Below are 24,837 nucleotides of genomic sequence, written 5' to 3'. Positions count from 1 at the left end.
TTCTTGTAATACCACTGAGGATGGTCTTCTATTTCCAGACCGAAATATCTGGTTAATTAAATATCTTTCTTGTGTTTACGTGCATTTATCATTAGAGTTTAAGGAGAGATATGGTAGTCATCGTGTGAATAATGGTTAGTATGAGTTTCTGAGATATCTTCAGACTCTATGCAGTTGCCCATATAATAATAATAATAATAGTAATAATAATTTCACTATCTTATGTTATTTAATTGCCTACCACATTCTGTTCTACTTCTAATGCCCTGTTGATAGCAGTATGCAGCCAAGCCAACAACACTGTAACATTTGTCATCTCCATTGTTCTTATCCCATAAACAAGCTTCTCTAAAGGCATCTCGTACATCCATTTGATAAGCACATTTTGTTGAGGTTACAGATGTACATTCATTCTTATGATCATCGGGCCAAGATGGAACGGGTTTATCTTTAAAGTTTTTGCATACTGGTTTGCCAGTGACTTCATATGCTGCAGCCAGCTCAGCTAAACTGTTTGTAATTGTTCCATTTGGAAGCTGAAAATAAAAATAGCTGTTAATATTCCTAATACAACTATGTTCTAAGTTTCATTGTTATAATAATATAATAAATAATAATAAATAATACATTGAGGCTTTCTTCTTCAGCCTGATGAGAAAAAATAACAATATTATTATTATTATTATTAAGAGAGACCTCCAGGGAGTCAGAGACTAATCGAGGGAGGCCACATACTACCCACACCAGCTATCATACTTATTCTTGAATTCATTCACACTGCTTGCACTCACAACATCCAATGGCAATCCATTCCAATAAAGCACCAACCTCTGAGAGAAAAATCTAGTCCTCATCCCCTCTTAGCAGCCTTCATTCTCAGCTTCCAAGGATGCCTCTCTTGTACTTTCCCCACCCTCCATAAATTGAAAAATTCCATAAGTTGAAATTCTGTATGACCCTTTCAGAAGTTTGTAAGTCTCAATCATATCTCCCCTCTTTCTCCTGTTTGCTAGTGTCTGCAGTCTACAAATTTTCAATCTGTCTTTATAATCAGTATTCCACTGGGTAATGCTAAAGAGCTAGAACAACTTGGCCATCCAGACTGTTTTAGAATCTCTTGGATTAGTGTACATGCATATGCAAACAGTTTATCAGGTTACAATGACAGAAACTAGAACTGATCCTGTCAACCAGACATGCCCTAAGGCTCAGTTCCTTGGACAACTACTCAGAGTCTACCAGCTGAATACAGAAAGTATCAGCAGGGCCAAGAGTGAATGTCTTACTAGACTTCTTCATGACAACAGAAATTCACTTACTAAGGTTCGTTTCATTTCTGCTAGGAATGTTCCAAACATATCTGATGAAGTTTTGCAAGCCTTAATGCATCCTGCTGTTTATATTAGAGACTTTGACAGTCATTATGCCCAATGGGTTATAGAGAAACTGATGCAAATGGTGCCAAGCTATTCGAGTTGGCAGAGGCAAACAACATACAGCTGATTTTCGATCCCAAGGATAACTGCACTTTTAACTCAGCTAGATGGCACCAAACCTGACTTACACCTTCTGTCCAAAAAGAAGCCAAACTTTTGATAGAAAATAAAACACAGGCCAATTATAATTATTCAAATCATTTATTTCAATCAGTGTACTCTCTCTCTCAGCTTCGATACAGCGTTTGCATGGTCAATTAATTCATTAAATGAGTTTTTTTATATCAGATTTTGGGATACTGTTGAGGGTCATGGTTACAGCAGCTTGTTTTCAATGTTTTCAAGGTGTCATATCACTTTCCTTTTATCGGCAAATGAAGTTGGGGGAAGAGGGTGCTAAATCAGGGTAAACACGGCAAGTGACCCAATACACAAACTTGGTTTTTGCTCAAAAATTGTCTCACAATGTTCAAATGATGAGATGTTGCATTATCGTGCAAAAGTGATCAGATGCCCACATCACAATATTCATGCCATACGTGACAAATTCTCGCTATCAATCGCTTCAAAATTTCAAGATAAAACTCACCGTTGACCGGCGAGTTTTATCTTGAATTTTTTGTGGATAATGCCCTTGGAATCATAGAAATAAATCAGCATTGTCTTTACTTTTGACTTCTCCAAGCGACATTTTTTTGAATGCCCCTCTTCTGGTCGTCTCTCTGCCACTTTGTTTCAGGCTCATACTCAAAACACCAAATTTAATCATTATACAAATAAATAACGGAAAAACTCACGTAGAAATATTATTTAATAGTATAATTTTCGCCTGTGTGAAAATTATACTATTAAATATTCGCCTGTGTCACGTAGAAATATTAAATAATATTTCTACGTGAGTTTTTCCGTTATTTATTTGTATAGTTATGTCTACTCACGGTTTACCTCTTTTAAAACTTACCAAATTTAATCATCAGTAACAATTGTTTCAAGGAAGTTAATTAAAACTCCTTATGAGCAGGACCTCCCAATGAGGTCCTTGCAGTGTTCAGTTTGATACTTTTTTGGTTGTTGGTCAACTTGTGGGGAACAAATCGCGAATTCAATTTACGAAGGCCCAAACTCTCAGTCAAAGTGTTGTGCATGGTTCATTTTGGAATCCCCAATTCATCTTAAATTAATCTCATGCACTTTTTGGATATTAACTTCGCTCAGTCCAGTTTTTGGAGATGGCCTGGCTTTTCGTCATCCTCAAGCGTCTCGTTACCACTACGTTAAAATCGCTTAAACCACTCATAAACTTGAGTATGATATAAGCATTCATCATCATCATATGTTTTTTGAAGCATATGATGCGTTTCGGTAAAACCAAGTTTAACACACCTTGTTAAACTTGGTAAAACCAAGTTTAACACAAAAGTCAATCGCAGCTGACTGTTTGAAACTCATTTTCCGACCGTTCATCAAAACACACAGTCACTCTTGGCACTATAACTCGGCTACTAATGAAACAAATGTCACAGTGGTATAAACTGAGGAGAGAAAGATGCATGTAGCAATAAGGGAATGGAATTTCTAGAATTCTTGAGGGACAAATGTCTTAGGCAACAAGAAGTTCAAGAGTATTGGATTTGGTTATAGAATCAGAAGAGTTTATAATAACTGAGATGACATCTCTCCCACCAGTTGGAGAGAATGACCATATGATTTTGACTTGGAAAGGAGAAATGACTTTGGAAGAATGACGTTGTGGAATAAAAATGAAAATAGAGTGACTGATGCAGAGGACATAGTGGAATTGTTCAATTAACACTTTCTTTGAGTATTTCATCCTGCAGGAGTCAATTTGAATACTAGAGGAGTAGGGCAGGTTTGAGGTTTAGAGGTGCAGGAAGAGAGTGTTTTCCAAATACTGAATACTCTGGATGTCAGTAAAGTTGTGGGACTGGATGGTATTTCACCATGAGTTCTGAGAGAATGTGCTAGGGAACTAACAGTGCCTTTGACTTGGCTTTTCAAAGAAAGTCTGGCTGTGAGAAACGGTAGCAGACTGGAAGTGTCTAATTATAGGCCAGTTTGTGTGTCATCAGTAGTTAGTAAGATCTTGGAGAAAGTAGTGAGGGACCATATATACAGCATTGGGCAGATGAGGGTAATGTTATCTGTGAGAATCAAAATTGATTTGTGAAGGGGCGCTTTTGTTGTAGCAATATGCTAGCCTTTTATAATAAAGTTACAAGAGCATTAGATGAGGGAAAGGCATATACTGCCATTTTCCTAGACTTAGCAAAGACATTTGACAGGGTGCCACATGATAAACTGATATTCAAGTTGCAACACATGGGTCTGGATGTCAGATTGGTCAACTGGATTCAGGATTAGCTGTCCGATAGGTATCAGAGAGTTGTGTATGGTGGGGCAGTTTCAAGGAAGCAGAGGGTTACAAGTGGGGTTCCACAAGGCTCAGTACGGGGACCTATATTGTTTAACCTTTATATCAATGACATTGTCTGTGGATAGAAAGGAGATATTCAGTTGTTTGCGGATGATGTGAAGATGGGAAGGATTATTAGTAATAGTGCAGATTTGGTAGCCCTGCAAGAGGATTTGAATAAGCTAGATAGAGGGGCAAATGAATGAGGGAGTCAGTTTAATGCAGCAAAATGTAAGGTCTTGAGGTTTCGGACACATCGATGGGACGCTGCATACTCTATGGCAGGAGTTAAACCGAAGAAATTAGGGAAGACGAGATCTGGAGTTGATGATTGATAGAAATCTGAAATTTCAGGGACATATTGCAAAGGTGGTGAAGGTAACACAGAGGATTGCTGCAATAATCAGAAGGACACTGACCTGCAGAGATAAAACAGTTATCATTCCATTCTTTAAGACTCTGATCAGACCACACTTAGATTATTGTTCAGAGATCTGGTCCCCAGAATTTGAAGGGGATAAATTAACTGAGGAAAGGGTACAAATGTGGATAACAAAGATGGTGTCAGGACTGTATAATGTTAGTTATGAGGATTGGTTGATTGAGTGTGGACTGCAGAGTTTGGTGGATAGAAGAAGGTGAGGTGATATGATTGAGACTTTTAAACTGTTGAGAGATGATTACAGGGTTGACACTGGGAGTTCCTTCGCTTGGTTGAACAGCAGGAAGGAGTCATGACATGGGGCCATCGCTGGAAGTTACGAAAGGAAACTGTGAGAAAGAGGGAGAGGAGTGGTATCTCTGCATGGAGGGTGGTTGAACCATGGAATGCATTGCCTGATAGAGTGGTGAGAGTGAGAACGGTCAATGCGATTAAGGAGTGGTATGATAGACTTTGTGTTTCCTAGGAGGGATCTCCTTCGATGAGTCTTTTGACTCCATGGAGACCTGAATAACAATAATAATAATAATAAACAGTTAACACTACACTAATGAACTTTGTTGCTTTCAACAACAAAAATATTCAACAGGTGGCACCACTAGTTTCTTCTATTTTCGAAAAGTTCGGTTTCTTTTTGGACAGAAGGTGTATATTTTGTAACAAGAAAAGGGCCAACCAGCCATCGTGTTTTAGGAAAATTTCCATACAGTCAACACTGCTCTATCTTTATTGAGATGGGCACTCAAATCCCAAATAGTTAAACTACACCAATCCCACATTGGAATTTTGCGAAGGCAAACTGGAACAGCTTTTTTCAGATCTAGATAAAAATATGCGCTGGATTCCACCACAAATTTATAACTACCAAAGATTTTTGAAAATAGTAATTTCTACAGCCAAAAAACACATCTCTAGAGGTGCTAGAAAAGAATATGTACCTGGCTGGAGCAAAACCAGCGACACACTTTATAACAACTTTCTGAATAGCGGACGTTTGCAGGTTGCAGATGATCTTATTGATCATCTGCAACTTAAATGATGCTAGAAAGAACAAATGGATTGACACTATCGAAAGGCTGAACTTTAAACATTCAAGCAAGAAGGCATGGAGCCTCCTTAAAAAGTTGGGTAGTAATTCCCATTGCCCCAATGCAAAAGCTGCTAGTGCCAACTGTATTGCCAATCAGATAGTGAATCTGTCCAGAGCTAAATCAGAAAAAAACTACATTAAAGTAATTAGGAAAGAATTGACCAGACTTTAAGAAGGTTGTTCTGAAGTGACCAATCTATCAAATCCATTCACCAAAGAAGAACTTCTATCTTTTAGCAGTTTTCACTTCCTGGAGTGAACACTGGTAAAGTGCCTGGATTTGATAATATTCACCCTGAATTTTTAAAAAACTTTGTACCAAATACAGTGGAATGGCTGACAAAATTCTTTTATTATTATTATTATTACCCAAGACCTCATGGAGTCAAAGACTCATCTGGGAGGTCCTTTTATCACACACACATCTCATCATACCATGTCTTAAACACATTCAAACTCCTTGCAGACACCACATTTTCAGGCAAGGCATTCCAATCATTCACAACTCTGCACGGAAAAAACCTGCCTCTCACTCCCCTACTCACACTCTCTTTATACAGTTTCCAGGGATGACCTCTGGTTCTCCCCTGATCTTCCACTATTTTCTGTAGAACTTCTCCACCATTGATCTTATAACAACCCCTTACCAACTTGTATCTATCATATCTCCCCTCTTCCTTCTCTCCATTAGACTCTGCAAATTACATCTTCTCAATCTTTCCTCATACTCAACATTCCAGAGGTCAGAAACTACCTTAGTCAGTCGCCTTTGGACCCTTTCCAACATCTCTTCATCCTTATGAAAACCTGGTGACCAAATCTGGACATAATAGTCCATTTGTAGCCTAATCAAAGCCTTATACAACGGAACAAGAATCTCCCTAACTTCTACATGTCAGTGTCCTCCGCATCATTCCCAGAAGCTTTTGTGTTGTCTTCACAATTTTGGCAATGTGTCCCCTAAATTTCAGATCCTTATCCACTATCACCCCCAGGTCTCTTATTTCCTCTACCTCCAACAATATATTCTCACCAAGGATAAATTCTGCATCCCATCTTTGTTTTCCAAATTTTAAAACCTTACATTTTGCAACATTGAACTCACATCCCCATTTGATTGCCCAATCACTCAATTTATTCAAGTCTTCTTGCAAGTCCACAACATATTCACTACTCTTTATGGTTCGTCCCAACTTTGCATCATCTGCAAACAACTGAATATCTCCATCCAAATCTTCGCCAATATCATTAATATACAAGTTAAATAGTAATGGCCCTAAAACAGACCCCTGAGGCACTCCAATAGTGACTTTCCTTTTCCTGGATATCGCACCCCCATACACAACTTGATGATACCTATCAGATAGCCAGTCTCCAATCCAATGCACTAATCTAATATCCAACTGCATCTGCTGTACTTTGACTGACAACTTATCATGAGGTACTCTATCAAAAACTTTTGCAAAATCCAAGTATATTACTGTGTATCCTTCTCCTCTGTCCCAGGAAGCAGTCACTTTATTGTAATAAGTAAGTAGATTACTAAAACATGACTTCCCTTTAGCAAATCCATGCTGTCCATCAAAGATTATACCATTGTTGTCAACCCAACTCTGGATTCTAGTTCTCACAAGCTTCTCCAACAACTTAACCAACACCTGACACAGAGATAGGCCTATAGTTTGATGCTTGAGTTTGATCACCTCCTTTATGAAGTGGCACAATCTTTTCCTCCTTCCACACTTTAGGAACTTGACCAAGTGCAAGACTCGTATTAAAAAAATATGTCAAGACAGGTGTCAACTGTCTGGCACATTCCTTCAGAATACGTGGTGAAATATTATCAAATCCCACAGCCTTATTTACATCTAGTTTACTCAACTCCCCAAACACCTCTTGCTCACTTACAGTCAGTCTCTTCTCCCCATCATCAACTGCTCTCAATCTCTCCATGAAGTCACATTCACAAGATTCAAAGATCTTTATGAACTGCTCATTAAGTATCTCCACCACACATTCTACAACAGCTGTCTTTATACCATTTCCTCCAATCAATGTCATCCTTCCATAATCATTCTTTCTTTTGCTTTCTACATATCGAAAGAACCTCCCTAGGATTCTTTTTGGCTTCATGAAATATTAGAAAATGAATATAGGAAAGAAATGGGATGACCCAGGATCAAGAGGAAACAGATGGAATTGAAAAGGGGCCATTTCCCTTTCTGCTTCTAAAATGAAGAAGTAGAAAGGGAAATGGCCCCAGTCCAGGATGGAGAGATCACATCGAGTGAGAGGTATCAGTGGAACTAGCTGTAGATCCAGAAATGAGCAGTTGTGTTTGTATACTAATGCTGGAAGTATAAGAAACAAGGCGGATGAAATGGTTGCACTAATTGTGTCTGTTCACCCAAAGATTGTCAGAATAAGTGAGACATGGTTAGATGAGGACGACATTCTGACAGGAATAGAGATGGAAGGGTATGATATGTTTCGTGAGGATAGAAGGGATAAAAAGGGAGGAGGAGTGCTATTGATGATAGAGAAAGAGTTATGTCCATACAAGGTAGAGATGCAAGAGGGGAAATAGGGTCAGTGGTTTTGAGGCAGTATGGTGTGAGATAGAGGTGAACAGAATCAAATATTTGGTGGGATGTTGTTATAGACCTGGTAATGTGGATGGTGGTGATAGTGAAATGTATAGTCAAATAAGCCAAGCAAATAAGAAAAGGCTGTTCAACCTCACTTTAGCTACGCTCACCAACCAAGTCACCCTCCTTGCCTGGTCTTTGTAGACCTCATGAAATTGGTTACTTCTACTTCTCTTATGCTGTCTCCACAATGCCCTTTTTCTCTGTATCGCATGCTTAATATCTTTATTCATCCATCTCACACCTACCTTATTTAACCTTCTCACCCTTGGAATACATTTAGACATTGCATCTACTAAATAGTTTTTGAAAATCCCCCAAGCTGCATTGATCGCTTTTCCAGCTAAGTCCTCATTCCATGCTACACCTGCAAGCTGTCTCCTGAGCTCTTCATAATCACCCCCCTTGTAGTTCCACATATACCCTTTTTTTCACAGGGGTTCTTGCACTGCTGGTAACTGCCCAGGTAATCACCTCATGGTCACTTTCACCAATTGGTGGATGATTTGACACCTTATTTATAATTACATCCTCTGATGAAATGACCAAATCCAAGGCCCTTAATCCTCGTGTGCCCTCTGTTACATACTGTCTGAGATAGTTATCCCTCAATAACTCAAGAAACTCATTTTCTTTACTTCCAGTTGCTATCTCTTCATTCCAGTCTATATTGCCATAATTAAAATCACCCATAATGATCACCCTTTTCTTATTTGCTTGGCTTATTTGACTATGCATTTCACTATCACCACCATCCACATTACCAGGTCTATAACAACATCCCACCAAATATTTGATTCTGTTCACCTCTATCTCACACCATACTGCCTCAAAACCACTGACCCTATTTCCCCTCTTGCATCTCTACCTTGTATGGACATAACTCTTTCTCTATCATCAATAGCACTCCTCCTCCCTTTTTACCCCTTCTATCCTCACGAAACATATCATACCCTTCCATCTCTATTCCTGTCAGGATGTCGTCCTCATCTAACCATGTCTCACTTATTCCGACAATCTTTGGGTGAACAGACACAATTAGTGCAACCATTTCATCCGCCTTGTTTCTTATACTTCTAGCATTAGTATACAAACACAACAGCTCATTTCTGGATCTACAGCTAGTTCCACTGATACCTCTCCCTCGATGTGATCTCTCCATGCTGGACTGGGACCATTTCCCTTTCTGCTTCTTCATTTTAGAACACTTTTCAATTCCATCTGTTTCCTCTTGATCCCTGGTCATCCCATTTCTTTCCTATATTCATTTTCTAATATTCTACAAAGTGGTTAGTTACCAGCAGAATTTAAAAAATCAAAGATAATAGCTATCATGAAACCTGGAAAGCTCACTGATAAACCTGAAAGCTATAGACCTATAACACTTGCACCGGGGCCTGAAACTGGCCTCTTCATTCGGGAGAGTGTCAATGAGAATAGTACTTACTCTATTGTAAATAAGTCTTTAAGTTACTAGAAAGACTTATTTACAATATAGTTAGTACTATTATCATTGACACTCTCCCGAATGAAGAGGCCAGTTTCAGGCCCCAGTGCAATTGTGAAGATCAAGTTTTGGCCCTAACGACTGATATAGAATCTGGTTTCAAAAAATGCCTTCAAACTGGTGCGGTCTTTATAGACTTGACGCTGCATATGAACGGCATGATCTACAACCTCCTTAAAATACTGAAATGTAAAAAATTGACCTCTGATCAACACTATTCTATCTAATAGAACAATACAGGTAATTCTAGATGATGATATGAGCAAGCCAAGAACACTTAACAATTGACTCCCACAAGGGTCAGTTCTGGCCTGTCTTTTCAATTTGTATATTTCTGATTTTCCAAGGACGACATCTAAATAATTCGCATATGCTTATGATTTATGCATCACATTCCAACACTGGAACTTCTGTACTATAGAGCATGTACTAACTAGTGACCTAGGGAAGCTAAACCACTTCTTTGAGAAGTTGCATCTTATTCCAAGCACATTAGTATGTTAACTAATATTATAAGTTAACATACTTTCAAATGGAAGGAGGGGAATTAATATGAAAAAAAAGAAAAGAAAACTCTGTTTCTGTTACAAAATATAAAATAAATGTTGCTTTTACTGCAGTACTAATAAAAATCGATAACTAATATTTAAGGAATTGACAGCGTATACTAGACATATAAATTAAATAAACTTTAATATATACTTTCCGATATTTCGGCGAACGCCACATTGCCATCTTCTTGGGAACTTATTACAAAGACACGTGCACACAAGTACTACATAACAGCAAATGAGAACTGAAGCTAGGAAGCTAACGTTTTCCTAAAGTCCTGGTGGTGCCCCCTGGCGGGCTATATTGGTGGTTCTTGGCCTTTGGGCTGAAGTTCTTCTGATAATTATTTCCCAAATTTGGGGCAGTCTCATGCATCTAAATTTGTTGAGGTTTGGCATGTTCCTAAGGGCTGAGGCTGATTCCATGAATAGTCTTTCATACTTGAACTTGCTGCGGTGTATGACTGTGGCGAGTATCCAGAGCGTGGTCTGCAAGCCCAGAGTGGCTGTACTGGTGAAATCGGATGTAATCCTTGTGTTCTGAGATTCTGATATTTGCTGTCCTGCCTGTTTGGCCAAAGTAAGACAATTTACAGCTGCAAGGGACCTGGTACACACCAGGTAGGTCTAGGGGAAGTGGTTGGTCTTTAGTGGAGCGGATAAGGGATGCCAATTTTCTATGTGGTCTATAACAAGTGGTTAAGTCGTGTTTTTTAAGAGGATGAGCTTTCACATACGCTTAATCACGAGCTTTGGTCAGTCCTACATGACGTCTCGTGTACAGCAGCTAACAAAGAATTCGATCGAATACGGAGCCGACATATCAACAAGTTTGATAAATTATTAAAGAACTCGGCGTCTAAACGTAAACTACAAACCAACACTGTAGTTAACCTTTCTTCAGTTATCCTGATGCCTGAAGCACTCAACGTTCTATCACGTGGTCACAACTTCGCCATTGCTCCTAAGAAATTACCGGCCGAGGAATTAATGATCCCAATTGAACGCGGAATTCGCCAACTTCCAAGCCACATCGCCAATGATATTCGATTGGATGTAGCCTGTATTCTCAAAAAAGCAAAACCTCCAAAATCCAACATATCTATTAGTGAATACAAATCACTACAAGAATTGAAGAGAAACAAAGAAATAGTGATCACCAAAGCAGATAAGGGGAATGCCACTGTGGTACTCAACCTTAATGACTACACAGGTAAGCTCAAGGCTTTGCTATTAGATCGATCCACTTACCTCCCTATTAATTACAATCCCACCAACTCACAAATTAGAAAACTCCATAGGCTCCTTAAGAAGGTTACTTCTTGGCCTGTGGAGGTTACCAACAAACTAAAACCCTATAACTCTAGACCCCCCCCCCCGCATATATGGGCTCCCTAAAATACATAAAGAAAATGTGCCATTACATCCCATAGTGGATGGCATTGATTCCCCCACTTACAAACTAGCAAAGCATTTAGCCAAAGCGCTCTCACACTATACTGGCAAAACACCATCACACATAAAAAACTCAGCCCACTTCAAAGCCAGTATAGAAAACCTTACACTGCAACACAATGACATAATGGTCAGTTTTGATGTCTCCTCCCTATTCACGAATGTACCCCTCAAAGAAACCCTAGAGCTAATCCAAGCTAAATTTCCTCCCAATATCTCAGCCCTATTTCAGTTTACAATAAACTCAGGCTATTTCGTATGGCAGGAAAAATTCTACAAACAGATAGAGGGGACAGCCATGGGTTCACCACTTTCCCCACCCTTGGCCAACTTCTTTATGGAGACCTTTGAAGAGAAAGCCTTAAACTCAGCCCAACAAAAACCTACCATATGGCTTCGCTACGTTGATGATGTGTTTGCTATTTGGCCACATGGCCCAGATTCACTCCTCTCCTACCTAACACACTTAAACAACCAACACCCTAGAATCAAGTTCACCCTGGAAAAAGAGGACAACAATAACCTCCCCTTCCTAGACACACTAGTCACTCGCCAACCTGATGGAACCTTGGTTTTCTCAGTTTATAGAAAACCCACCCATACAGGCAGATACATTCACCAACAATCCCATCACCCCCCCTCACAACAATATGGAGTTATTAAGACACTATTCAACAGGGCAAAAATAATCTGTTCAAATGATCAAGCCCTAACCACTGAACTAAATCACATCCATGACACTTTCTCAGCCAATGGCTACCCCCCCCCCCCAAAAATCCAGAGAATACTTAACTCAGTGATCCACAACCCCCCCCTCCCTTTCACAAAAAAGATTACTCTAAATCCATCACCATTCCCTACATCCGAGGCACCTCAGAAAAAATCAACAAAATCTTAAGAAAACACGACTTAACCACTTGTTATAGACCACATAGAAAATTGGCATCCCTTATCCGCTCCACTAAAGACCAACCACTCCCCCTAGACCTGCCTGGTCTAGGGGGAGTGGTTGGTCTTTTTATACCAGGTCCCTTTTTTATACCAGGTCCCTTGCAGCTGTAAATTGTCTTACTTTGGCCAAACAGGCAGGACAGCAAATATCAGAATCTCAGAACACAAGGATTACATCCGATTTCACCAGTACAGCCACTCTGGGCTTGCAGACCAGGCTCTGGATACTCGCCACAGAATAAGATGGAAGAAAGCCACAGTCATACACCACAGTAAGTTCAAGTATGAAAGACTATTCATGGAATCAGCCTCAGCCCTTAGGAATATGCCAAACCTCAACAATTTTGGATGCATGAGACTGCCCCAAATTTGGGAAACAATTATCAGAAGAACTTCAGCCCAAAGGCCAAGAACCACCAATATAGCCCGCCAGGGGGCACCACCAGGACTTTAGGAAAACGTTAGCTTCCTAGCTTCAGTTCTCATTTGCTGTTATGTAGTACTTGTGTGCACGTGTCTTTGTAATAAGTTCCCAAGAAGATGGCAATGTGACGTTCGCCGAAATATCGGAAAGTATATATTAAAGTTTATTTAATTTATATGTCTAGTATACGCTGTCAATTCCTTAAATATTAGTTATCATGTTTAACCAGCGTATAAGCCTCTCAACAAGACTAATAAAAATCATTGAAATAGAATTATGTACTTAAAAATATTTTTATCTAATAACAATAATGAACAAAAACTTGCCATGTGCTCATTATAAGTTTCTCCATCAGCATTGCCTAGGATGCCAAAAGTGCCTCCATGATAAATGTAATCCAAAACAATGGTACAGAGAAAATTATCTTCATCACAAGCAACCTCCAATCCAGTGGCTGAAACAGTAACAATTTTTCCTTCTCGTCTTACTTTAACTTCTCTGTAAAAAATACACATATCTCATTAGGAGTACTAGGTCTTAGTAGCTCATCATTATAAATATCTGATAAACAATCTAAAATATTTAATTCTCAATATACTTTTTTTTAATAGTGTTTGAGAAGTAGTAGCTGGCCTGGTTGGCTGATGGTTAGCACCTCTACTCTTCAGCCAAAAGGCTGTAGATTCGAATCTTGCCATGGCATGGATGTTTTTGATTGTCTTTCACCTTCATACACTCATTCATACAAGTGTATAAATACTCTGACAAGATGGATTAGGTCACCCATGGGAGAAGTAGACCCAAAAACCTCCTGTAATGGGAGAGGCCTTTACCAAACAGTGGAGTATAGGCTTATAAAAAAAAAAATATAAATAAATAAAAAAAAAAAAAAAAAGAGAAGTAGTCATGGTTCAAAGAGGATGAATGCACAACATATGATCCTATCAAGTAGGATTACATAGCTTTTCCTCCCCAATCTAACTCTCACCTCAATGTGGTGATACCCTAAAACCCGAGCAACCAAGGAAGATTGGGTACCAACCCCAGCCAGAAGCTTGGTAAGGTACAAATGAAAGAAAGTAGATTTAGGACACGTTTGGAGACCCTAAGGAGGCAGCCACACCACCAAACTAGGCTACAGATCCAGTAACCAACACAGCTGAATCTTTTCTTACTCCAATGTTTCAAGAAAGTAGTAACTGGACTGTCATTCTGGAAAACTACTTTGACAGGTTAATAGATACCAACAGGAGAAGGAAAGGAAAAAGAATGAAAATAAACAAGAATTTCTGGAATGTTGCTACTTGGAATGTCAGGAGAATCCATAACAAATATCAAGATCTAGACAAAACCTTAATAGAAAGAAATATCAAATTAGCAGCAATAACAGAAACAAAGAAATCAAAAAGGTTCAGTGAAACATGTGGTTGGCCAAGTGGTTAGCATATCTGCTCTTCAGCCAAAAGGCTACGAGTTTAAATCCCACTGTGGGCATGGATGTTTGTGATTGTCTGTGAAAATACTACTAGTGGCGGTGGGCAGTAGATGGTGTTTGGTGTAGTTGATGTGGTTCGCTGTAGAGTAGAGCAGAGTAAGTTGTAAAGTAGGTGTCCTCCCTTGATGAGTCGTTGGACTCCTTGAAGGTGTCACATAATAATAAAATAATAAAAAACAGACAACTACATTTATCTACAGTAGAGTAAAAAAGGAAGAAAGAGCAAAAGCAGGAGTAATGATTTTTATTTACAAATCAATTTTTAAAAAAAAAAATCACACATTACAAATACTGGAGCAAGAGAATTCTAGAACTAAGATTACAAATAAGTCATGACTTCCTTTCTTTTGTTGGTGTTTATGCCCCAGAGAAAGGAAGAGAGAAAGATGACAATGTCTTTTATTTAGATTTACAAAAATAAAAGCTAAAAGCTGGCCTGGTTGGCGTATCCACTTTCTAGCCAAAAGGCTGCGGGTTTGAATCCTGCCATGGGAATGGATGTTTGTGATTGTCTCTGAAAATACTACTGGTGATAACGGGCAGTAGATACCATTGGTGGAGTGGTGGAGAGAGAGAGAGTGCTGTGGAGAAGGTCCCTTGATGAGTCTTTGGACTCCCTGGAGGTGTAGCATAATAATAATAATAATAATAAACCCTAATGATTATCTTTTAATAATGGGAGATTTCAATGCAAGAGTAGAAATCGTTTTACTAGGAACAAACATAGGAGCAGGTGGTGAAACTACATGCAATAAAAATGGATACAGACTTAGGGATTTTTCCACATATAATAACTTAAAAATTACTAATACTCTTTTCAAGCATAAAGATTGCCATAAATTCACTTGGGAAACAAGAAACCTAAAAAGTATAATAGACTATATATAATAGTTAATAGGAAAACAACTAATATGCTGGATAGCCAGGTATTTAGAAGTGAAGAAATATAATCTGATTATTCTCTCTTACAAGAAGAATTAAACATACCCAAAAGATGGTTTAAAATTAACCAAATCAATGCTAAGAGAAATCTCAAGGAATCTTTTAGACTACATCTCTTGAATGATAAAAGTATTAACTACCTTTATTTGCAAAGAATAAACTGAAAACTACAGCAAATAAAAGAAAATGATGATACAGAGATAGAATGGATAATTTAAAAAATATATTAATAAATGCAGCAACAACAGAATGTCTCAGAACAAAAAGTAAATCAAAGAATAGAAAGGGAATAAGAAACAGGGATAAACAACAGATAAACACAACATTGCTAGAAGCAGAAATTAACTATAAATACAGAAAATAAGTACTAGCAAAAATGCATGCTGGAAAAAGGATAGAGAAACAGGAGATAACTCATAGCAAAATATTGATTTTTATAATCAGCCACAAAACATATATAATAAAATAAATAAAAATGATTACATAATTTTAGCAGGAGACTTAAATGCAAGAATTGGAAACACGGAAATTAATAATAATATAGGAATACATGGAGAACACACTCTAAACAGAAATGGTAAAAAATTGATTGACTTTGTAGTTTATAATAACCTAAAAATAATGAATTCCTTCTATAAACATAAAGACATACATAAATATACTTAGGCAGCAAGAGGATGGAAATCAATATTAGATTACTTCATATTAAATGAAAAGACATCAAAATTTTCACTAGATGTTAGAGTTCACAGAGGATATGAAATAAGCAGTGACCACTTCCTTGTTAAAATAAAATTAAGATTACCACCTAAATGGCTACAAGTAACAAGAACAGAAAGAAAAATTGAAACATTTGTTTATAAAACTAGACTATTAAATGACACAAATGTACAATGGCTATATGAACAAAGAATTAGCCAGTATCTAGATAAAATAAAACAAAATGAAGAAATAGAATGGCTTAATATAAAAACGAGACTAAATGCAGCAGCAAATGAAAGCTTAGGAAAGACCAAAAAATTCAATAAAAAAAAAAAACTGAAGATCTGGGATGATACAATCAAAGAAATAATCAAAAAGAAAAAAGAAGCCTATCACAAATGGTTAAGCAGTAAAAGATTAGAAGATGAAATAGAATATAAAAGAATAAGAGCCATAGCTAAAAGAGAAGTCAGAAAAAGACATAGAGAATCATGGAATAAATTTGTTTCTAATTTAGAACATGATTTATATAAAATAAGACCCAATGTATATAAGATTTTGAAACACCTAAATGCAGATACCAAGGAAAACATAAAATTAAACACTGAATTGAAATTAGAAGAATTTCTAAATTACTACACAGAACTGTGGACAGACAAATATTTTAAAAAAGACAACTGGCAAACAATTAATGAAAATGAAAAGGAAATAACTGAAGAAGAATTAGAAATCAGCCTGAAAGAAACAAGAAACGGAAAATCACCTGGAGAAGATAAGCTAGGTTCATAACTATATAAAGGAACAAGATTCAAAGGAAGACTCTTATTATTTTTAAATAAAATTTACTCAACTGGTATCCCCCCAATAGAATGGAAAAAAGCAATTGTGATTCCTATCTTTAAGAAAGATAATAGAGATGACCCTAAAAACTATAGCGGTATCAGTATACTAAATTCATGTTACAAAATATACAGCAGAATCTTAAATAACAAACTAATGAAATATTCCGAAAACTTTATTCTAGAGGTACAAAATGGATTTAGAAAAGGACGATCATGTATAGACCCAGTCTTCTGCCTAAAATTAATAATAGAGAAAAGAAGAGAATATAATTTAGAAACACATATTGCATTTATTGACTTTGAAAAAGCATTTGACAAAGTTAAAAGAAACATATTATTTAACATATTAAAAGAAAGACAAATACCAAATAATATCCTAAAAGCTGTCACAAGTATATATGAAAATAATCAAATACAAATAAGATTAAATCATGAGCTATCATATACAAGAGAGATAAACCAAGGGGTCTGACAGGGATGTCCCCTCTCAGCAACTCTTTTTAATATCTACTTAAATGAAATAATAATAAAATGGAGTAAAAATTTACATCAAGGAATTAAACTTTCACCTACAGTTAACTTAAACACTCTCCTCTTTGCAGACGACCAAATAATAATTACAAATTCTGAAGATAACTTACAGAAAGCTATTTTAAATCTAAATGAGATATCCAAAGATTATGGTATGATAATATCAACGGAAAAATCAAAAACTATGGCCTTTAAAGGACAAGATCCAGCAAGAACTAAAATAGTATTAGATAACAAGATCTTAGAACAGGTGAATTCATTTAACTACCTAAGATGTATGATCACTTATGAAAATGAAAAAGATATAAACATAAAAATTGCAAAATATTTAAAAATAACAGGAGTAATTAACTCTATATTTAAACCAAACCTAGTTCAAAAACAAACCAGGCTAAAAGTATACAATACATTAGCCCTACCGGTCTTAATGTATGGAAGCAAAATCTGGACAATAAAACAAAAAGACAAACAAAGATTAACAACAGCAGAAATGAAGTTTATGAGAAAAACTGCAAAGTATACCCTATTTGATCACAAAAGAAACGAAGATATTATGAAAGAATTAAACCAAGAACCAGTAATTGAAAAAATTAAAAAATATAAACATAGATGGATGGAACACGTTCAAAGAATGAAAACAGAAAGATTACCAAAACAAGCCTTAAAGTACAAGCCATTAGGAAAAAGAAAACCAGGACGTCCTTTTAAACGATTCAACGATGACTTCTAAGGCCGGAACAGGCCATACTAGGCCTAAATCCTTGATACGTATGATGATGATGATGATGAAAATTGGAAAGAGATCTTACAGTGAAGAGGCCAAATATATACAAAATTTTAAGAATATTTATCTCATTATTCATAGAATAATGAAATAAATATTGTATACCTTGACAGACTGTATATCTCAAGTGAAGAAGATAAAGCCAGCTGAAGGATAATAAAAGGAGAATTGCAAAAGAAAAAGATATTATGGAAGGCATATAAAGAGAGAGAGAGAGAGAGGTGATGAACAGTTGCATGAGGAATATAAGGCTCAGAACAGGAAAGTGATTAGTATTGTAAGGAAGGAAAAATTAGAATATGAGAGGAGACTGGAATTCCAATTGAAGAAGAATCCCAAAAAGTATTTTTGCTATGTAGCGAGTAGGAAGAAAACTGATACCTTTGCAATATGTATTGATTGTCTTAACCACTCCAAAGGATGTTCGTATCAGTGAAACTTGGTTAATTAAAGAAGATGTTCTAACAGGGATAGAATTCGAAGGGTGTCATATTTTGTCAGGAGAGGGAAGGTAAAAGTTGTGTGGAGCATTACTCATGATGCAAGATGAATTGTGTACTCACTCAGGGCAGAGAATCTCTGTGGAAATAACATAAATGGCTTTGAGAGTATATGGTGTGAGATGGATGTTTATAGGATATTTAGTGGGATGTTACTAGAGACCATGGAATGTAGATGGTGATGAGGAAATGTTTAGGCAAATTAGTCTGGCAAGTGCAAAGCAAGCAGTCATTATGGGAAACTTCAACTATAGTGACATAAAACAACAAATTATGCAATAACCACAGTAATTAACTTTAATGAAATGAAAGTAGAGATATTTTGTACTGAAAATAACAGTACATCATCAATGTGTAGAAACAAGCAAATCAAAGAAATGGGAATTCAAGATACATACAACAATAATACATACATACATAACAACAAATTAATATATTCATAAATAATATTATTAAAACTATTTATGATGATTACATAAAATGAGAATCTCCCAAACTTTTGGGAGAGTGAGAGACAATTGTTCTGATACAGATTTGGCCAATGTAAAAGGGCTTGCAGCTTTCTTTAAAAAGGCATTCATATTTAAAACTGCTTTTATGGAGAAGATGGGCTTCATCCCACTGGATACTGTGTTTAGAATTGTCAGGAGAGGGAAGGTAAAAGTTGTGTGGAGCGTTACTCATGATGCAAGATGAATTGTGTACTCACTCAGGGCAGAGAATCTCTGTGGAAATAATGTAAATGGCTTTGAGAGTATATGGTGTGAGATGGATGTTTATAGGATATTTAGTGGGATGTTACTAGAGACCATGGAATGTAGATGGTGATGAGGAAATGTTTATAATGACATAAAACAACAAATTATGCAATAACCACAGTAATTAACTTCAATGAAATGAAAGTACAGATATTTTGTACTGAAAATAACAGTATATCATCAATGTGTAGAAACAAGCAAATCAAAGAAATGGGAATTCAAGATACATACAACAATAATACATACATACAACATACATAACAACAAATTAATATATTCATAAATAACATTATTAAAACTATTTATGATGATTACATAAAATGAGATTCTCCCAAACTTTTGGGAGAGTGAGAAACAGTTGTTCTGATACAGATTTGGCCAATGTAAAAGGGCTTGCAGCTTTCTTTAAAAAGGCATTCATATTTAAAACTGCTTTTATGGAGAAAATGGGCTTCATCCCACTGGATACTGTGTTTAGCATCAATACTATGTTGTGCCACACTAGACTTTTGTGGTTTAATGTATTTAATATAATATGGGCTTTTGTTAATTCTTTTTTCCACAGAACAGCTTGTCTACCCAAAGTATATCAGATTACATTCACAAGGTATCTGGTATCTTATTTATTAATATATTAATTTCTAGCATGCGACAACAGTTTTTAATTGGTAAACGGATTGTTATATGTACCTTGTATTCCCGTTTCGTTGATTTGCTTGTTTCTGTACACTGATGATGTACTTGTTAGAAGTTTTTTCACTTCCAACAAGTGCTGTTAACTTGGTTATACTATAAATTAAAGATACCAAGAGATTATATACTTGGCTTAATCCTTTATCCAAGTGTAAGCAAACAAAGTTTGCGCCTGAAGTATTTTCAGGACTGGGTCAACACGTATAAAGAAGCTAAGACTTCACATCACTTGCCTTAGTATCCCATAATGCAAAGCACATCTCCTTGCAGACATATATAATGCTATGCATTATGGGAAGGGTCACTACCCAGACCGGTTTTGACTTTTGTTGAGATCTCTTTAGTGGAGCCAGACCCAGAGGTGATACTAAGGTTGAAGTAATGCAGAAGTCATATTTTCATATACAAGTTGGCAAAAGGTGTCACACCTTATTATCAAATCACTCTAATCCAGAGAAGTATATAATTTCTTGATATCTTTAATTGATGATGTACTGTTATTTTCAGTACAAAAAATCTGTAATTTCATTTGATTAAAGTTGATTACTGTGATTATCGCGTAATTTGTTGTTTATAGTCATGCCACAGGTACCTTTAAAGATTATAGTGACATAAACTAGACAGCATGTTTTTTTGGATTTCTTGAGGAACAACTGTCTTAAGCAGCATGTTGTCAAGGGAACACAAGGATTGCGAGTTCTGGATTTGGTCATAGTATCAGTGGATCCAATTGGGATTGAGATCACATACTTCCTTCCATTGGTGAGAGTGACCATGTAGTCCTGACTTATAGAATGAATAGGCATGGTGAGGTATCCAAACAGAAGGAACTTACGTGAAATTATAAGACAGGCGACTATTATAGACGTCAAAAGCATCTTGCAACATTACAATAGATGAAAAAATTTAAAGGAAGATGGGGTTGTTAGTGCATGGAAGATATTTAGGAAAAAATTGTTGACAGCAATGACAGATTGTATACCTTGAGTGAAAAAGATAAAGCAATTTGGAGTCAAATCGATGACAGAGGAATAAACGGTGAATAGCTGAACAAAAAGAGATTATGGAAGGCATATAAAGAGAGAGGCGGGTGGTGAACATTTATATGAGGAATATAATGCTCAGGCTATGACTAGTATTGTAAGTAGAGAAAAATTAGAATATGAGAGCAGACTGGAACTGCAGTCCAAGAAGAATCCCAAGCAATGTTTTCAAAATGTGGTAAGAAGGAGGAAAACTGATACTGGATGGATTATCTTGCTGGGTGCAGATGGAAATTGGGTGACCAAAGCAGATGACATAGTTGACCTACTTCATGATCATTTTATTAGAGTGTTCCATCCTGGTACTACAGGCTTCATTCCTAAAAGGATAAGATTAGTGGTGAAGTGTTAGAAGTCAATGAAGAGGATGTATTCTGAATACTGCATACACTAAATGTCAATAAGGCAGAGGGACTAGATGGAATTTCACCATGTGTTTTAAGGGAATGTGCTATGGAACTGATTGTACTGTTAACTTGGCTCTTAATGAAAGTCTTGCAATGAGACAGGTTCCTGGAGAGTGGAAAGAGGGTAAGATAGTACCATTGCATAAAGGTGGTGGTAGAATGGAGGTAGCAAAGTATAGGCATGTTTGTATTTGGGATAAGTTGCCGATATGTTGATGATATTTTCATTATATGGCAAGGCAGCTGAGAAAACCTAAAATCGTTTGTGAATAAAATCAACTCAATACATAACAAGATTAAATTCACTCTGGAAGTGGAAAACAACAGCCAACTGCATTTTTTAGACATCTTGATAAAAAACAATCATCAAAAAACAATCAAAGTGTCAAATTATCTATTTACAGAAAGGCCACAGATACTGGAAGATATCTTCATTATACTTCAAACCATTACAAAACACACAAACTGAGCATTATCCACATGTTGAAATATAGGGACAGAAATTTTATATCAGAAGAGGAGGATACACAGACTGAACTCTCACTAATAGCCACCACATTATCACAAAATGGATATCCTCCAAACATCATCAAAAAATATCTATACGGTGACAACCCCCAGACAAGAAGAATCAAGCTCCCAGCACATTTCTACTGTAGTGATCCCTTTCATCAAGTCAATTTCTTATCAAATAGCCAGAATACTAAGAGCCTACAACATCAGAGTGGTCTTCAAACCAACCACCAGCATCAGACAGGTTTTAGGATCCCCAAAAGATAAGGTGCCATTCTACAAATATCCAGGAGTATATTACATTCCTTGCTCCTGTGGTCTTGCCTACATCGGACAAACTTCACGGAGTTTAGAAATCAGACAAAAAGGACATGTTGGTGATGTAAACCACAACAGAAGTATCTCTTCCGGCTTAGCACATCATTTCTGTACATCTAACCACACGATAGAGTGGCAAAACAGCTCCATGCCATATCTGGATGACGACTACAGACACTGTTTATTCAAGGAAGCCACAATAGTGCTAATAACCGGCAGAAACCTCAACAGAAATTAGGGTGCAATCCTAAACAGTTCGTGGAAAAACCTGATCCTCTCTCTAAATCCATCTGTACTACAGCTAGCCAGTAATCACATTACACATTTACAACAAACACGCATGCATGATAATGAATAAGAACAATAAGTCCTTTCAGTCTCTGTCAATTAATGAGCTTGCGCAACAAGCATAGCAAGCATGGAGAATTAGCCCCTGGGGACCTTCCATTAAAACTGAGTATGAGTGTAGTTATCAAGTTTGTTAGAACATATTTTTGGCATGGACAGATGAAGATAATGTTATCTGTTAGAGTCAACAACATGAATTTATTCAAGTATTCTCTTGCTTTAGTAATATCATTGCCTTTTATAATAAACTGTCTATAATATAATTGCCTTTTATAATAAACTAACCTAACACAACTGTCTGATAGGTATCAGAAAGTTGTGTATGGTGGGACAATATCAAGGAGGCAGAAGGTTACAACTGGAGTCCCACAGGGATCAGTACTGGGACATGTATTGTTTAACCTTTATATCAACGACATTGTCAATAGATTGCAAGGGGATATTCAGTTGTGTGCAGATGATGTGAAGCTGGGAAGGGTTATTAGTAATAGTGCAGATGTGGCAGACCTGAAAGAGAATTTGAATAAACTAGACAGATGGGCAAATGAATAGGGGTTATGGGGGTGTCAGTTTAATGCAGCAAAATGTAAATTCAATTCTTGAAGTTTGGATACATCGATGGAAGGCTGTATATTTGTTTGGAGGAGCTGTACTGGAGGAAGTAGGGGAGACAAGAGATCTGTGGGTGATGATTGATAGAAAACTTAAATTCAGGGAGCATATTGCAAAAGTGGTGAAGGTAACCCAGAGGATTGTTGCAATACTGAGAAGGACGCTGACCTGCAGAGATAAAAGAGTTATTGTTCCATTGTATAAGATCCTGATCAGACCACACTTAGACTACTGTTCTCAAATTTGGTCCGCAGGATTTGAAGAGGATAAATTAACTGTGGAAAGGGTACGGAGGCAGATAACAAAGATGGTTTCAAGACTGTACAAAGTTATGAGGATCAGCTGAGAGAATGTGTACTGTAGAGTTTGGTAAGAAGAAGGAGAGGTGATATGATTGAGACTTTAAACTATTGAGAGGTAGTTACAGGGTTGACACTGGGAAGTTCTTTCACTTGGTGGAACAGTGGGAAGGAGCGATGACAAAGGGCCATCCCTGGAAGTTATGAAAGGAAGCTGTAAGCAAGAGATCGAGGAGTGATTTCTTTGCATAGAGGGCAGTTGAACCATGGAATGCATTGCCTGATAGAGTGGTCAGAGCAAGAATGGTCAATGAGTTTAAGGAGTGGTATAACAGACTTGGTGTTTCCTAGTAAGGACCTCCCACGATGAGTCTTTTGACTCCATGGAGTCCTGAATAATAATAATAATAACAATTTGCAGTTGGTGCATTGGTGGAGACAGAGAGTTGTAGAGTTGGTACGCTCCCTTGACAAGTCTTTGGACTACCTGGAGGTGTTATGTAATAATAATAATAATAATGATTTTTTTTTTTTTGCTTGGAGAGTAGTGAATGACTCAAATCGGTTGCTAAAGTCTGTTGTGGGTGCCATGACTGTGAATGAGTTCAAAGCAATGTATAATAGATCCTGCACAAATGTTGGATATTTCTTGACATGATGTTTAGAACCTCCCTGGATGAATCTAGGCTCTTTGGAGTTGCCTGTAATAATAATTATAATAATAATAAAACCCTTTTCTAGAGATCAACCATGGAACTTTTCCAATATACTTAACATCTGACTAAATATTTCTTTTTTTTTTTTTCAACTTCCATCTCATACTATACAGTCTCAAAAGCCATTACCATTATGTGTATCTTTCATCCCTATCATAATTTCCTTGCAAAAATTTTTTCTTTATATTGCAAGTGGGAAAAGATCAAGAGGTCATACCTGAAAGTTTAGTAGGAATGTGATTAGCAATGATGTTGAAACTGGATTTTTTTATTGGTGAGGAGTAAGCTAGTGACATGGAGTGTCATTGGGAAAAATATACAAAACTGTGAATTAATTTAAGGAGAGGTATGAATATTGGAACGATTGAATGAGCCATCTCTGGAATTCTTGAAGGT

The 24,837-nt window shown here is 36.9% G+C and overlaps 1 protein-coding gene across 1 annotated transcript in view; it reads right to left on the bottom strand.

Moving 5' to 3' along the window:
• The window catches only part of LOC150095133 (uncharacterized), a 489,238-nt gene that overhangs the window by 59,232 nt on the left and 405,169 nt on the right, over positions 1-24,837 (bottom strand). The window contains exons 16-17 of the mRNA XM_090410959.1: positions 13,265-13,436; positions 242-536 (exon numbers count right to left, since the gene is read on the bottom strand). Coding sequence (XP_090267085.1) covers positions 242-536; positions 13,265-13,436 — 467 coding nt within the window. The remainder of the gene's footprint in view (positions 1-241; positions 537-13,264; positions 13,437-24,837) is intronic.

Source organism: Typopeltis vanoorti, chromosome 21 (assembly GCF_054136105.1).
Source record: "Typopeltis vanoorti isolate ZY-2024b chromosome 21, IOZ_Tvanoo_1.0, whole genome shotgun sequence".
Classification (NCBI taxonomy): Eukaryota; Metazoa; Arthropoda; class Arachnida; order Uropygi; family Thelyphonidae; genus Typopeltis; species Typopeltis vanoorti.
This window is presented reverse-complemented; position numbering and strand designations above follow the sequence as displayed.